Source organism: Dasypus novemcinctus, chromosome X (assembly GCF_030445035.2).
Source record: "Dasypus novemcinctus isolate mDasNov1 chromosome X, mDasNov1.1.hap2, whole genome shotgun sequence".
NCBI classification, from domain to species: Eukaryota; Metazoa; Chordata; class Mammalia; order Cingulata; family Dasypodidae; genus Dasypus; species Dasypus novemcinctus.
This window is the reverse complement of record NC_080704.1, coordinates 156,950,501-156,967,288: the sequence shown is the minus strand read 5'-3', so window position 1 is coordinate 156,967,288 and position 16,788 is coordinate 156,950,501. Positions and strand designations below refer to the sequence as shown.

Genomic DNA, 16,788 nt, shown 5'->3' with positions numbered 1-16,788 from the left:
ACCAGGATTGCTGGCAGCCAGTCTTCAGGAGGAAGGTATTGTCTCGGTGATGCCTTGATTTGGACATTTGGGCCTCAGAACTGTAAGCTTGTAAGCTAATAAATCCCCATTGTAAAAGACAATCCATTTCTGGTATACTGCTTTCAGCAGCCTAGCAAACTAGAACAGGGAGTGTTGGGAAGAAGTGAAAAAAATGAATTTAATTTCCCTAATAGAGTCTAATAGTTAGGGTTCCCTGCATATCATCTTTAGCCTTGAATGAGGCTATAGAACACTCTTAAAATGGAACAGCTCTATATGTTTGGAAAGAGAATCTTCTCCAAGATATATTGTTAAGTGAAGTGAGCAAGGTGCCAAACAGTGTATAGCCACCCTTTAGGTAATACAATGAGCAAAAGAATATCGACATGAATTTCATTGTATAATCATAGACCATCTCTGGAAGGATACCCAAGAATTTGGTGACAGGAGTTGCCTCTGGGGAGAGAAAGTGGGTAGCTAGAGATTGGCGGAGGGGTTCTATCATCCTCTACTCTTGCACTTTTGATTTTGTGCCATGTGCATGTATTACCTCTTCAAAAAGAATTGTTTGAGCAGTCTGTCTCTCATTAACCCATTCACATATGAAATGTTTTTTTGGTTGGGGTGGTGGTGGAGGGGAGATGGTTTTGTTCTGCTTTTACTTTTTGAAGAAAAATCACCATTAGATAGACACTGGGGACTCTTCATATCACAAACCAGGCAAAGAGGGAGGACGAGGAGGAGATGTGAAGGAAGGAAGGAAGAAAGGAAAGAAAGGATAATATGGAATTTTAATTAGAAGGCATCAGTAGGACAGGGCAATATAATTTTAACCCTCTGGAAACTGTCATCTCAGTATAAAAGATGCAGGAGTCTTGGGAGTAGGACCTCTTACATTTTATTCCACTCCACTGGGAGAATAAATCCACAGTGCTAGATTTATAAATAAATTTCTATAGAAGAGAACTTGGGAGGCAATGATAAAGAGAATGATTATGAGCAAAGAAAATCAATCAGAAGTGTGAATTGATATTGTGCAGCCTAAAGAACCGCAGAGTTACTACCTACACAGCTGTAAAAGAAGGTTTTCTGGAGAGGTAGACAGGAGTATATTGCCACTTCCTTGTGACTGTCAATGACAGCACCGAAGAGTTATGTTTATATATCAACAACAACAACAACAACCCAAGAGGACAAGAAAGCTGATACAGTTTTACAAAGGCAAGCTGTGGAACCTTCTTCTTTGTTCTTTGTTGTTGAAAGGAAGAAACGTTTCCCAACCCATCTCAATATTTCCTTATAGTGACCACCTCAACCCCTTCCAATGTTTGTAAGCTTGTAATCATAATAGCTGCTAGTTACGTAGCACTTACCATGGGCCAGGCATCCAGCTAAGCACTTTATATACATGATCATTTTAATATGCACAACATCTTCCCCATTTTCCAGAGGAGGAAATGGAAATAAGAGGTAAGGTAACTTGCTTTGGTCATACAGAGCCCAGCTGCCTAACCATTGTGGGAAGCATTTAGGCCAGAAAGGCTGAGGCAGAGTTCTCTCTAAGTCATTGTCAACACCAAGTCCCAAATCACAGGTCAGGAACACCCCGCGATAATCTGACCTGTGAAGCAGAATACTTACAATGGAGTCGACGGGTTCACACTTCCATACAAATCTCTTTTCACACTGAGTACGATTGCCACCATGACCGCTGGGATTCCTATAGTGAGAAAGCAAGCCAAAGGCATCCCATTAGGAAACAGAGCAGGGGCCCTGATCAATGATTGGGGATACAGATGCACTAAGACACTGTTTAAATGAGCCACAGACGTGTGGGCAAGCAAAATACCATTGTTGCAAAATGTTCGTTATTTATTCCAAGTTAAACATTTCGAGTTCTCCAATCTGCTAAACCAAACAGCATGCCCGTGGCTCCAATATAATGCCCACTTCTTATTAAAAATAGCTGAAGTGCTAAAAAAAAATCAACTTGGCAACAGAAGAATATAGTTCATCAGAATGCAAGTTTGGATCAAGCATTTCTTCCCAGATTATGGGCCACCAATTTTCTCTCCCTTTCAATTCTGCCCCTTAATGTATCTTTTTTTTTTTTTGTCTAGGTCACCTGGGAGGGAGGGCGTAGGCAATCAGCTGCAGCCTTCACTACTTTTTTGACAGCCAAGCTGTTCCCACACTCATTACTAGTTTGACATTTTTACTAGATCGACCAGTTATCGACCATTCAACTCAGCCAGACTATAATAAAGCAATTAGTTCAGTCAAAACGGTCAAATGTGATGTGAATATAGACTCAAGGTTTAAAAATCCAATTTCATGTACATAAGCAAAACTTAAGTAATTACTTTTTTTCTAAAAACAATATCCTAAGCTAAGTCAGTACATCCATGCACATTTTAGAGGTTTTGTAATATACTTTCCAAAGTTGTTCCAAACCCGAGTTGCCAAGCACCTTGAAAAATCTTCTACGGTCCTATTCCATGATAAAGAAGACAATCCCTTTAACTCTGTATAGCCTACACCAAGCACAGTGTCTGACATGATTCAGATATTTTTAAAAATACCTGTTGAGGAAATGGAAATTTAAAAAAAAATCCCATTCACAATAGCTCAAAAAAGAATGAAATGACGATCTATAGATTGGGAGAAAATAATAACAAATCATGTATCTGATAAGGGTTTAACATTCAGAATATATAAAGAACTGCTACAACTCAACAACCAAAAAGATTAATAACCCAATTAAAAATGGGCAAAAGATTTGAACAGACATTTCTCCAAAGAACATATACAAATGGCCAGTAAGTACATGAGAAGATGCTTAATAGCATTGGTCACCAGGGAAAGGCAATTCAAAACCACGATGACATACACTTCACACCCACTAGGATGACTATAATATTTTTTAAAAACCAGAAAATAATAAATGTTGGTGAAGAATTGGAGAAATAGGGACCCTTATACATTGCTTGTGGCATTGTAGAATGGAGCAGCCATGGTGGAAATCAGTTTGCTCCTCAGAAAATTGAAAACAGAACTACCATATGACCCAGAAATCCCACTTCTTAGTATATATATACCCAAAAGAATGGAAAGTAGAGACTTGAACAGATATTTGTACACCAGTGTTTATAGCAGCATTATTCACAATAACCCAAAAGTGGAAGTAACCCAAGTATCTATCCGCAGATGAATGAATAAACAAAATGTTTTATACACACACAAAAGAATATCATGAAGCCATAAAAAGGTATGAAGTTCTGATGCATGCTGCAACATGGATGAACCTTGAAGACATCATGTTGTATGAGATAAGTCAGGCACAAAAAAGGCAAATATTGTATTATCTCACTTAAATGAAATATCTAGAAGAAACAAACTTCATAGGGACAGATGGTGGTTTATGTATTACTAGGGACATGGGGAATGGGGCAAGAAGAAGAAGTGACTCGTGATAATTTTCACCGGTCAAAGCAGTCAAACTTTGGTCGTCTCAGTTGGTCTTCCTTGTCTTGTGTTTCTATTTGACACTTCCCAGGTTTTTCCTGCCTCCCAGAACGAAGGCATGGCTTCCCTGCTTCTCCCTACACCCCGGGGAGTGAGGGAGTGGAGTGAGAAGGTAAATGCCTAAGTAATGAGCCATGGGGAAAGCCAGCATTTAAAGAGCAAGCAAGGAAGAAGGATCTGAAAAGGAGGCTAAGAATGAGTGAGGATGAGAGATATTTACAGCTCTTTCCCAATTTCAGCCTTGTGTGGGCACCACTTTTTGGATTGTTTATGAAGTCTCTTTCACAACACGTTTCCATCCTCCAGGTGAGTCAGGCACAAAGGGGAAATGCTTTGGCTCTGTGTTTATGATGGCGTTCCAAAGTGGACTAAAACATTTTTTTTGGATTACGCTTTGCTTAGTATTTTACTGTCTCTGCCACCCCCCCCCAATAGTAGCATAAATAATAGCCCTGACTGTGTATCCAACAAAAGCATGTACTATGCTAATGAACTCATTAAAAGGATGGGTAAGGAACTGGGAAGCTATTGTCTTTGCAAAGGCAGAAGACAAACTCTACTTTTCTATGTATCCTATGTATTTCACACATTTTCTGAACCCAGGGACTGCTTTGAATGGACAGTGGGATAATAAAGGAGCTGAGTTGACCATGTCCCTTAGAAATACAGGGAAGCCTGCCAATGAAATGCCATTTACATTGGGAAATATTCATTCTGGGTCCCATTCCTGGCTTCTTCCACAGGGCAGAAGCGATAGCCACAGTGATAAATGATGCGAGTCAGGTTATGTATGACCCAGTACCCTTTTATATCCTGCAAGTCATTTCACTATTTCTTAAGCAATATGGCTGTATCATGCAGGTTAAAAATACAAACTACAGAAACAGGATCCCTGGTTCAGACCCCAGTTCTGTCACTTACTGGCTGTGGAGTTTGGGGCAAAATATCTAATTGCTCTGTATCTCATCTATTAAATAAGGATTATGATGGAGCCTTTCCCATAGAAAAATTGTGAGGACTAAATAAGTATGTAAAGCACTTAGAACAGTGTCTGGCACATATAAGTGCTACCTAAGTGTTAGCTGTTATTATATCAGTACGAATATGTTGCGCGTATAACTTATGGGAAGGGAGGGATCAAATTTGACAGGTTCACTACTGTAGATCCAACATTTAGCACAGTACTCACGCAGGTACTCAATAAATATTCATGGGTCTTCTCCCCACCAGAAAGGTTACAAGTTGGATTTATAGGGCAATATAAGCAGAAAAAGTGATGCACACCCCAACAACAGTGAGCCAATCCTTAATTCCTTACCTATGATAATAACAGAATTTGGTCTTGAGTGATTTGTCTAAAGGAGCTAGAATTGGAGACACACAGACTTAAAACAGAGACATCAAGGACAATGGCAGAGTTACTTACCCCAACCAACCAGACAAAACTTAAGGATGTAATTTGGAATGTATATATTGAAAACTTTGACTAGAGCAAAATACATATGAACTGCTTCCAGGCCCATCCAAGTGAAAGAAACAAGTAGGAAGTAATGAAGAGCCACTGCTGCTGTGATACAAAGTCCCACTTTCTGAAATGATGACAACCAGGAGTTGATCAGAAATATCAGATTTAGCATCAGTAGTGCTGTGCACAGGTTGATCAGGATTTTGGAAGGATAATCTTTTCGAAGTTTGCTAAAAGAAAAAGGCATGATAATAAGTTAGGTAGGGTTTCTGTTTTTTATGATATAGTTTTTATTAGAGAAGTTGTGAGCTTACAAAACAATCATGCATAATGTGCAGGATTCCTGTACACCAACCCTTCACCAACACCTTACACTGTTGTGGAACATTTTTTACAGATCATGAAAAACATCATCAAAATATTACTGCTAACTATGGTCCATAGCCCTCATCTGGTGTATTTTTTCCACACTGGGTTTCTGTTTTTAATCCAATATTGCCACACCTTATCTGTGAAATAAGTGAAAGAGTAAATAACTGCTTATTAAAATAAAATCATTTTACTGTACATGTATTGAATCTTAGAATCTCCCACCCTCTCCTCAGGTAGAGTCAAAGTATCTCAATATAGTGACCTACACTATCAAGAATAATAATAGCATCTCTTAGCTTGTCTCTTTTGGTGAGAAGAAGGGAGGAGTTTCCTGGATACTATGATTCCATCATCATTGCTTCAGCAGACCAAAGGCTGGATTTACATACTACTAAATAGCCAATGACTATGAAACCCTTTCAAGTAATTACTTAGATATTTCCAAATATCCAGATATTTGGTATCATGTGAATATGACCTTAAGTTTCATCGGTGAACACTTATTTCATCTTGTGGCATCTGACCTGGTATTTTCCAAATTTAAAAAAATCCCCTTTGATTTCCATCAGATATTTATTGATTGATTTATATTTTGCAATTTTCATTTTGTTTTTGTGTTTTTTGTCAAGGTAAATAATAAAGTGCACAAATCTTAAGAATACATCTAGTTGAATCTTTACATATGTGTACACCTGTGTAACCTACACCCAGATCAAGAGATAGAATATTTTCTCAACACCTCAGTAGGCTTCTTCTTGCCCCCTCCCATTCAATACCCCTCAAGAGAGGTAAGCAATAGTCTTATTTCTATCCCCATAGAATTAGTTTTACTTGTACTTAGGATTTCATATAAATGGAACCATATAGTATGCTCTCTTATTTTTCTGGCTTCTTTTGCTCAACTCTATGTCTAAGGAATTTGGCCATGCTGTATTGTGTGGCAGTAGTTCATTCTTTTTTACTGTTGTATAGTGTTCCATTTTATGAATATACTACAATTTATTCATCTGGCCTACTGATGATGGACATTTGGGTTGCTTCCAACTTTTGGCTACTATGGGCTACTATGAATACTCTTGTACATGTATTTTGGTGGACATACGCACTCATTTTTCTGAAAAGTGGAACTTCTGGGTCAACAGCTAGATATATATGTATCTTTAGTAGGTATTACCAGAGTTTTCCAAAGTGTCTGTGCCATTTTGTCTTCTTACCAGCAAAATATGAAAGTTCTCATTGTTCCACATCCTTGTCGCAAATTTGTCTTTTCAGTATTTTTTATTTTAACCATTATGGTATGCATATAGAAGTATAAAATTATGCTTTTAATTTGCATTTCTACGATGAGAAATGTCAAGAGCTTTGGCATATGCTTATTAGCCATTTGGGTAATGGTTAGGTTTAGGCATGGATAGTCTCTTTTGTGAAGTGCCTGCTCAAGTCTTTTGCCCATTTTTATTGTTTATTTATTTTCACATTTATCCGCCCCAGATGGTTCTCTTTGTCTGCTCATTGTTTTCTCACCTTCTCCAGGAAGCATAAGGAACTGATCCTGGGACCTCCCACATGGGAGGTGAATGCCCAATGGCCTGAGCCACACCTGCTTCCCACGTCTTTTGCCCATTTTTAAATCATATTGTCTGTCTTTTGCTTTTCAATTTGTAGCTTTCTTTATATAGTCTGCATATAAGTTCTTTATCAGGTGAATATCTTCTCCAAATCTGTGGTTTGCCTTTTCACTACGATAATGGTGCCTTTTGATGAAAGAAGTTTTGATGGAGTCCAATTTATCAACCTTTTCTTTTATGGTTATTGTTCTTATACTCTGTTAGAGGAGTGGTTTCTTATCCCAACCTTTCTGTTTTTTTTAAAGTCCAGCCACAATCCTTTTCTTAAAGAGGAGCCTAGGCTATTTTGTTTTTAACCTACCCACCTCATAATCTAATAGATCTGACTTCTTCCTATTCATGAAATTAACAAGCTTATAGTGAAAACAGCATCCATCAAAACAAATTAAACTTAGGGAAAAGTTGCATCAACTTACTGAAAAGCTATGTATGTCACTATAGCAATTCCCAGGAAAACAGAAGAGATTCCACATCCAGTGTATGTTATAAGTGCTAATATCCGTTCATTCACGGCATCCACTGCAGACCTGGATAAATCCTAGAGAATGCAATGTATTGTATTTCAGACATTTGCCAGAGCAAGTTTAGGGCAAAATGCTTCCCATGCTCTTTAACAGGACACTCCCAGGAAATACAGCATCTCTACTATAGCTCTTACAAAACCACTGTATAAGGATGGATATATTACACTCTAATTGTTGTTTGTTGAGTATGCCTGGTGCAAATTTCTGTGTACAGGCACAAAGAGCCATCAACAGTACCAGAAGAATATTTAGTCCTTGGTTTTATTGTCATTAACATGTTCCACATTTAAAATATAACCAAGCTAAGCTAATAAATGTGGATTTGGGATGCAAAATGAATCATTATCTGTACTGAGCATCCCAAAACTCTACAGAGAACATCGGGGGGAAAAAGTTCCTTTCTCTCAGATTTTGAATAACTTTTATAAAATGAAGAGCCAAAAATGGAAGTTAGAGATCACACAGTCCAGAAATTTCTTAACTTGAGGTCCAATAAAAGACCTGAAAGGGCATGCAGAATTATTAGAGTACATATGTGCATTAATCTGGGGAGAAAGTCCATAACTTTAATCAAACTGTCATGGAGATTCATGCCTCATAAAAATCTAGGAAACACTGGTCTAATCCAATAGTTCTCTACTGGGTGTGATTTTGCATCCTGCCCCAACAAGACAAGCTCTGGAGATATTTATGGTTGTCACAACTGGGGAAGGGTGTTACTGGCACCTGCAATACACAGAATAGCATCCACAACAAAGAATTATCTGGCCTAAAGTATCAACAGTGCCAAGGTTGAGAAACCCTGGTCTATTCCAGGTTCAAACCCTGGGCCTTCTTGACCCATGTGCAGCTGGCCCATGCACAGTGCTGATGAACTGATGAGCGCAAGGAGTGCCGTGCCACGCAGGGGTGTTCCCCGCGTAGGGGAGCCCCACGCACAAGGAGTGCACCCCATAAGAAGAGCTGCCCAGCGCAAAAGAAAGTGCAGCCTGCCCAGGAATGGTGCTGCACTCACGGAGAGCTGACACAGCAAGATGACGCAACAACAACAAAATAAACACAGATTCCCCTACCGCTGAAAACAGAAGCGGACAAAAAGAAGACACAGCAAATGGACACAGAGAACAGACAACTGGGACGGGGAGGGGAGGGGAGAGAAATAAATGAAATAAATTTTAAAAAAAGGAAGTGGCAAAATCAATATGAATAATTTGATCCTATTTTTAAAAAATAAAAATGTATATTGATATACACATAAGAAAAGAATCTGGAAGAATATACATATCAGATTGTTAATGGTGGTGATCTCTTGAGTGGGAGATTACAGGGATCTTTTCTGTAATGTTTGAAGTTTGAGGAACAGGTGTTAATTTTATAAGGAGAAAAAAATATTTGCTTCTATCTGCACTATTTTGGATGAAGAAAAGGAGGGCTTGTTTACACTTACATATACAACTTCCCATAACTTAGTTCACACATACATTCCTCGTATGTAATCTAATAAAAGTTGTCAAAATTCCTTAGAGGAGTGACTAAGAGACAACTCACCAGTAAGACTCCAAAATGGGTGAGGTGGTCACATTGGCAGATTGTGTAATTTATGTTGGTTTCCTTCACTTTACAGCCTGATGAATTCCATCCACCTAGCCCATCTGTAGGAGACAGACAGGAATTTCAATGCAATTTTGTTTTTCTCAGAAATGTTTAACTTTTCATTATATGAACCATTCGTACGTGTGTTATAATTAGTTTTGTTTGCTAAGACAGCAAGGTAGACGTACAACTGAGCACTGAAATAGAATTAAGTCTAATAGGCTAAATTGTCTTTTTGGAGGCTTCGTAATGTCACAACTTCTCAGGCTTACTTTTCCTGTCCTTGTGTCATACTTCTACAGATTCAGACAGACTCTAATCATGAACACAACCCTGTCACAATACTGGCATGAAAGGATAAGGACTGTTTTTGAAGCAACCAACAAAGAGCAAACAAACAGATCTAGAACTTTTTGAAGCATGTGGCGCTGTGGTATATAGACTAACACTAGGGCCTACTCAGTGAGACTAGAATAGACATTGGAAACAACCAGTACAATCCAGAGGTCAAATGATCTCAAGGGCTTTGCTCCCAGTCCAGATTCAAGTCTAGAGGTCTTTGAGGCCAACTATAGCCTCTGGTCCACTTGACACCTGCCTAGGTCTAGTTTCTCACTCCTGAGGATAACCAGGGTTCAATAATCAACTCTAATGCTTCCATAACCCATAGATCTCAGGTATGAGAGGAGATTGAGAATAGAATTTCCAGGGTGGCACTAAACCAGCAGGGTTATCCTAAGGCAGGCAGCTAAGTGTGGTCAAAATTTATCCATCCAGAATAACTCCATAGACTCCGAAGGTCCTGGATTCACAGAGGATTGGGAAGGGAAGCAAAGGCTGACCTAGGAGGAGCCAGCAACTGGCATTATTGAATACATGTATCAACTTAAATTGAGACTGTGGGGGACTAAACTCATCACTTGATGGATCTCTTATCCTAGGAGACTTGTCGGGGGCAAGGGAAGGACAATACTATTTATTATAGGAAAGGAGTAGTATTCCTATATTCCAGGGAGTAGGATAAGTAGAGGATTCCCTTTTCTCCCAAGCTTTCAAGGATACTGAAATAAGGAAAGTTCCCAGGCAGAACTTCCACAGGTAGAAGGATTCCTCACATAGTCATTCCTGGCATTCCAGGGGAAATTGATTCTAAATGAGAATTCTCTGAGATTTGGCAATATCACTGGTGATTCTAGTGGAGATGGCAAGCCAAAGAGGAATCCATTTGGCAAGCACCATCCCCAGCCCCTTCTCTTACTGTCTCAAAGCCTCATACATTATCCAAGCGGGAAGGCTCTTAGAGACCAATCAGGAAGCCTCATCCACTCAACGAAGAGATAAGGAGATTGCAATCTAGAAAAGGTAAATGGCCTATCCAAGGTCACATACTTGGTCTTGAAGAGGTGAGGGAAAAAAGAGGGAAATAAGTAGACGCTGCAAGTCACTGTGTGAAAGCACAAATAAAGAACCAGATGTTTAGGCCTCAACTTTCTTCAAATAACTCAAAGCTACTATGCACTGGGCCTTCCAATTTTCTTTTTTACAACTTTGCTTATCCTTGAGTTATATGAATTTTTCTGGTCTCCTAAATAAGTATCATATAAAAAGGGGTGCCTTTTTAAACTTCCCATGCCCTAAATTGATATAAAACACAAATCATGTCATTTTGGTCAGTCAAGGCCTCTGTAAGTTCTGGTAAGACAGTAGCTTCCGTACAACTCACTCCCACCCAGCTGCAAAATAGGAAGAGGGTTCAATTCCCATCCACCCAACTGTCACATAGAAAATGGTCAGGAGCAAAGTCTCCTTGAGAGCCAAAGGTAAGGCTTGCTAAGAAAAATACTTACTATTCTTCTCAAAGTCCCAAAAGGCACAGTGAACTTGATCGTAATTCTGGAAAAAAAGGGAAATCAGGGGTAAACACCTTTCCTTGCAATAGTTATCACACAGTAACAAACACAAACAAGTGTTTTCCTCCCAATGTTTTCTCAAACAGCAAACATACATGCACATGCACACACGTATATACACGGACCATTCGTGAGTTGGTTTTAAGACTAACCCCAGCTAACTGTGAGTTTACAAGTTAGAAACCAGCAGGTTACTGCAGGGTGATCTGGTATGTATCCTTTAAAATATCTTTATTGGAATTTGCCATGACCTCCTGGTGTAGGGCCCAGGAGAGGGGTATGGGTGGTCAGTGCAGGACGGATGCATGATAGGTGTTCCTCATAGAGCCTTGGAATTTGGGGCTCATGGCTGAAATCAAAAGTAATGAACTATTGATATACACACAGCAACCTGAGGGAATCTTGGAAAAATTATGTTGAGTGAAAAAAGCCAATCCCAAAGGGCTACATACTGTACGAGTCTTTGAATGATATTCTTTAAATGACAAAGTTATAAATGTAGAGAACAAATTAGTGGTTACCTGAATTTAAGGAGGAGTGGGCAGGACGTGGGTGCTACTATAAAAGGACAACATGAGGGATCTTTGTGGTGTTGGAAATGTTCTGTATCTTGACAGTATCAGTGGTAATATCCTGGTTGTGATACTGTCCTATAGTTTTTTGCAAGATGTTGCTAACATTTGGGGAAAGTATATAAATGTTACATGTGTTATTTATTACAACTGCATGTGAATCTATAATTATCTCAGAATAAAACGTTTAATTAAAAAACTTAAAAATATAAAAAGACTTATGGACACCAGGTTGACTGCCTCCTTAGGACTTCTGAACATTCCAGAGACCTCACCTGCTCCCACAATCTCCAGTGAACTGGAGTCAAGGAGCAGTTGATTATTGGGGATCATTGGAAAGCTGTGGCCTCAGCCCAGATTGAAAGATCTTACCCATCCAACACATTTCATTTGATATCTTTTTTTTTTAAGTTCCCTTTCTCACTCTTCTTTCTCTTTTTCCTTTCTAGAATCAAGACCATTGAAAAATATGCTGTATCGGATGGTCTTTCAGATTGGTAAGGAAGGAAGCTATTAAGATCTCACACTGGACATATAATAATATCAAAGAATGGAATAGAATTTCATTCTTATACTAAGGCTAAATTTGATAATTTAGTAATACATAACTTACATTATGTCATATGACTATGGTTTGTGTCCTTTGTTGATAATTAATACACATTTTAATGCTCTTATGGAATTTCAAAGGATACAAATATTCAATTATTTTGAATGAAGTTGCTTGCCTTACTCAAACCCACTCTGTTCATCCAAACAGAAATGGAATTAAATAGCACTTAATATGATGGGATAACCAAAAGAGCCACATGGCCCCAAATCTCTCCCCTGCCAATCTGTCACAGTGCTAGAATGCCCACCATTAGTTACCCTTTTGAGATAAGGCATTATTTTCAGAAGACCCCAGTTGCAACACACCTCTGCTACCTGGAATGGGACAATTTTCATTAAGTCTTAGAATCACATCTGTTAACTAGCCAATTATTTTTAACAAGAAAACCCTGGAGGAGTTTTGAGGACTTTTTATGCTGGGTGAAAATGGATATGGTACCTGGTTTCCTTCAATATGCTGCAGAGTTATAACCACTGGGTCAGCCAGGTTTTGAATAGACATGTTTGAAATGCTGGCACTCACAACATACGTGGTTAAAGCTTTAGTGACGTTTTGACTCTGTAGATGAGACATATAAAGAGATGAGTCAAGTCTCATATTTCTAATTTCTTACAGTCTAATAATCAATAATGAATTTTAAAGTAGGACACACAGCATTAGGTACAGGGAAGAAGAAAATAAAATTTCAAGGAAAGAATGAATTTTAAGAGTTCATTTAGCCTGTCTCCTACCTGTTACACAAGGTCTCAATCATACTAATCTAGAAAAACACACTAATCCATCTGTACCTTCACATATCTACCCAAACAAGCATTGATTTCACACCTGCTACCGGTCCTGCACTAGCAACAGAATGAAATTATTCTCTACTTTAATAAGTCTCCAGACCCTGACATTTCACAACTTATCTCAGTTCTAATCCTCAATCATCCTTACCTTTATGGAGCCCCTCCTTATAAAGCACCCAAATACATCATGTGTTAGTTATAAATCACTTCTTGTTTTATCCTCACTGGGTTGTCAGTGCAGGTTAATCAGCATTCAGCTTGGAACAAGTCTCTAAAAGCAGTCATCCCCTCCTAGGGGACCAAGAGTTCTGAGGCCAAAGCACAGGCTTTGTGTATCCTGGTGTCTCCCACGTGGCCAAACACACAGAAGGCATTTTAACCTGTGCCCATTGTGAGCCAGGTATTTTACTATTCATATAGACACTACCTTTGATCCTCATTGAAAATACACAGCCATTTTTTTCAGATAAACTGAGGCTTGGAGTGGTTCACAAACTTGGACAACGGACGCACAGGGCAAGGTTGTTTAATGACAGGGCAAGGTTGTTTAATGAATGTTGGGTTAAAGGAAGTGAACTAGAGTGTACCTGTTGAGATGTAGAGTTTGCTAATTAATGCAACCAAAGTGCCATAGGGCAAGGTTCCAGAAGGCAAGCCAGCTGAGGGAGAATGCCTCATCTGGAGCTCATGTGAAGAGACCAGAGATTGGGTCAGGTGCAAGACGGGAGTGAAAGGAGGCAAATCCTCTGAGGATTTGCCAAGAAAGTCTAGAGGAGTCAAACCTGGCTGATACCCTGTGGGGATCCTGCCAGGACATTTCTAGAAGATACCAAGCCCTTATATATCTGAAGAAACATTACCCAGACCCTCACTCTTTATCCCACCTGAGCCCTACAGCCACTGAGGACTGGGTAATTGTGAATGAGGCCTGGGACTTCACTAGGAAGTGACTCACTTTCTGCTCCTGTCCCGCTCTGTTCATTCAAAACCAGACTGATGGTTTAGTGTGCCTTTCCTAGTAGAATTCCCCTGGGAAAATTTGATGTAGAGGTGGATCAGCAGCAAAAGGTGTGGAAAAGGCCCTGACTGGAAGTCAAGAGGCCAAGTGCTAGCCCAAGCCCTCTAGTTCCTTGAAGGCCACTTTCTCCTTCTGGGCCATTGGTGACATGAGGAAGGATGGTGGATCAGATGATATTAAGGATCCTTCCAACTTAGTCTAAGGGATACAGTTTTCTGTATTGGAAAGGCTAAAGGAGAAACATGGAATGACCCAGGACCTTTTCCACGGCTTTATTTCACTTACCTACTATGGCAGTTTGAAGTTCTTTTATGAATCCCAAAAAGAGACCTAATCCATTCCTGTGGGTGTGAGACCCTTTTGACTGGACTACATCAGTGAGGCGTGACTCAGGTTGAGTCTCCGCCCTCTTGCTGGGTCTGATAAAAATGGAGACACAGAGAGAGAGACACACACACACAGGAAAAGGGAGCCACCATATTATATTCATCCTGCCATGAGAGAGAGAGAGGACTGCAGGAAAACAGAGAGGAACTCGGGAAGGAAACAGAGCAGCTGAGACTGATAGAGGAGGTGTGGCTGCCCACAGCTGAGCTCCAGGAGACAGTAAATTCTGGAGGGGAAGGTAGAGATCGGAGGCCATCTTGCATCACCACGTGGTTGGACAACAGGATCACTAGTAGCAGACTTTGGTGAGAAAGCACCTCTGATGGTGCCTTGAATTGGACATTTCACAGCCTTGGAACTATAACCTTTTCTCCAAATAAAACTTCACATTATAAAAGCCAATTCATTTCTGGTACTTTGCGTCAGCTGCCTTTTGGTAAACTAAGACACCTCCGAAATGGTGGCCATGCAGGGAAAAGAACTAATTCGCTGCTCACCCTATATCCCTTTCTCTTTATGCCCAAGGTATTTCTTTCCTAGTCCATCTCTGCACCTTCTGTTACCTCTGCCTGAAAGCTTCTTCCTTCCTTTTCCCTACCCCCTTTCATCTGCTAACTCTTACTCAACCTTCAGACCTCAGTTGAGAGCTCTCTTACACTAGGCCTTTCCTGGTCTCCCAGAAGAGGGTAGGTGCCCTCCGCTGTGCCCCCAGAACACCTGTGCCCTATTGTACTTTGTCTTGTCCCTCTCCCTGAGAACGGCAGCTAGTGAGGGCATGGGAGGAGGAGGCCCAGGTTTTTTTCTAAGGCAATATATTAGAAGGACATCAAAAGGCATGAGAGGAAGCGGTATGAAAGCCAGGCTTTGAGACTCAGGGGAGGGCAAGGTAGTTAAAGGGTGGTCTCTCTTGTGAGTGAGGCACACAGGTCCCAGCATTCAGCACCATCGGGACATAGAGTAGGAATTTGATAAAAATATTTGCTCTATGATTGAATGAGTGAATGAATAAATGAACAAATTGTGTCACCTTCCCCTCTCTGGGTCTCAGTGTCCTCATTGTAAAATGAGGACATGTAACGCAATGAGTTATGGGCACCCTTCCTGCTCTGAATTCGATGGCAGACTAGTTGTAATCCTTCATCTGCCACTATGACGTCTGTTGACTGATTCTGGCAAAGATCCTTAATCCTTTTCAGCGGAAGGTGTTAGTGAATAAAAATTACTTATTAAGCATGAACTCTATGCAAAAGAAGTTTAGCTCTTATTCAATGAAACAAACGCGGCCTCTGAAGAAAAGAGAGAAATGAAGATCCACATAATGGCATCTCAGGTGATGCAGAGAAATTACAAGATTCTCCAAAGGGTCAGAGTGCTATAGGTCACATTTTCAAATTTTATTAAAATGTTTATTCACTAACTGGCTTGTCTTGTGACCAGCCTAATTTATTTTCTGTTAAGAAAGGCCTCAATCTACATGTATTTACTGAAAACATCCTGTGTATTGAGCCCTGTGCTGGGTACGTGAGGAATACAATTTGTCTGAGCCATGACATATGCCACAACCTACGACCAGTTTAGCAACTAGGCAGAAATGTAAGACAAGAATACAAACAGCAGGTACAGAAGAGAGCAGGGGCTCACAAACTCCATGCTGGCTTCCTAGGTGGGATTTGAGGTAAGCCCCCAGGAATAAATAGAATTTAGACAGACAAGGGGGTGGATAGAAAAATCCAGGAGAAGGGAACATCCTACAGACATAGCTGGAGGTGGTTTTGGTGTATTTTAGTTGGCCCAGTACAACCTCCCCCAAAATAATTGTGAATCTTTAACTATGAGAAATCCATTCATCTGGATATTCTCTTTGGGAATGCAAACACACCTGGGCTAGTTAATGCATCGATCTCTTAAATACATGAGCTTTGGAGTCAGTCTGTTTTTGATTCCTATCTATACCACTTCCTAGCTGTGTGACCTTCGGAAAAATTACTCAACCTCCCTGAATCTCATTTTCTTGTGAGAAGTAAATGAGATAATAAATGTAAATAAATAATAACCGCTAATACTAATTAGCATTATCAACCTCACCCAAACTCTGATCGCCGTCTTCCCAACAGCTAGAAGAGATAGGATGGATAGAAGGCATGAGTGTTTTCTTGAGCAGAGGCCAAGATCGGGTAATAATAATAGTGATGCTCAGTATGTATTAATACTAGGAAATAGTCTAAGCACTTTATATGCATTAACTCCTTTAATCCTTTAACAGCTGTATGAGGCACTATTTTTACTTTATTCTATACAGAGAAGGACACTAAGGTACATAGAGGTTGAGTAACCAGCCAAGGTCACACACGTAGAAAACGGTAAGTTAAATT

General features: G+C 39.8%; 1 protein-coding gene across 1 annotated transcript in view; it reads right to left on the bottom strand.

The window, feature by feature from the left end:
* Positions 1–16,788, bottom strand: part of ADGRG4 (adhesion G protein-coupled receptor G4) — a 169,842-nt gene that overhangs the window by 10,630 nt on the left and 142,424 nt on the right. Inside the window, exons 14-19 of the mRNA XM_058291365.2 lie at positions 12,662–12,781; positions 10,976–11,021; positions 9,084–9,187; positions 7,428–7,549; positions 4,973–5,241; positions 1,663–1,741 (exon numbers count right to left, since the gene is read on the bottom strand). Coding sequence (XP_058147348.1) covers positions 1,663–1,741; positions 4,973–5,241; positions 7,428–7,549; positions 9,084–9,187; positions 10,976–11,021; positions 12,662–12,781 — 740 coding nt within the window. The remainder of the gene's footprint in view (positions 1–1,662; positions 1,742–4,972; positions 5,242–7,427; positions 7,550–9,083; positions 9,188–10,975; positions 11,022–12,661; positions 12,782–16,788) is intronic.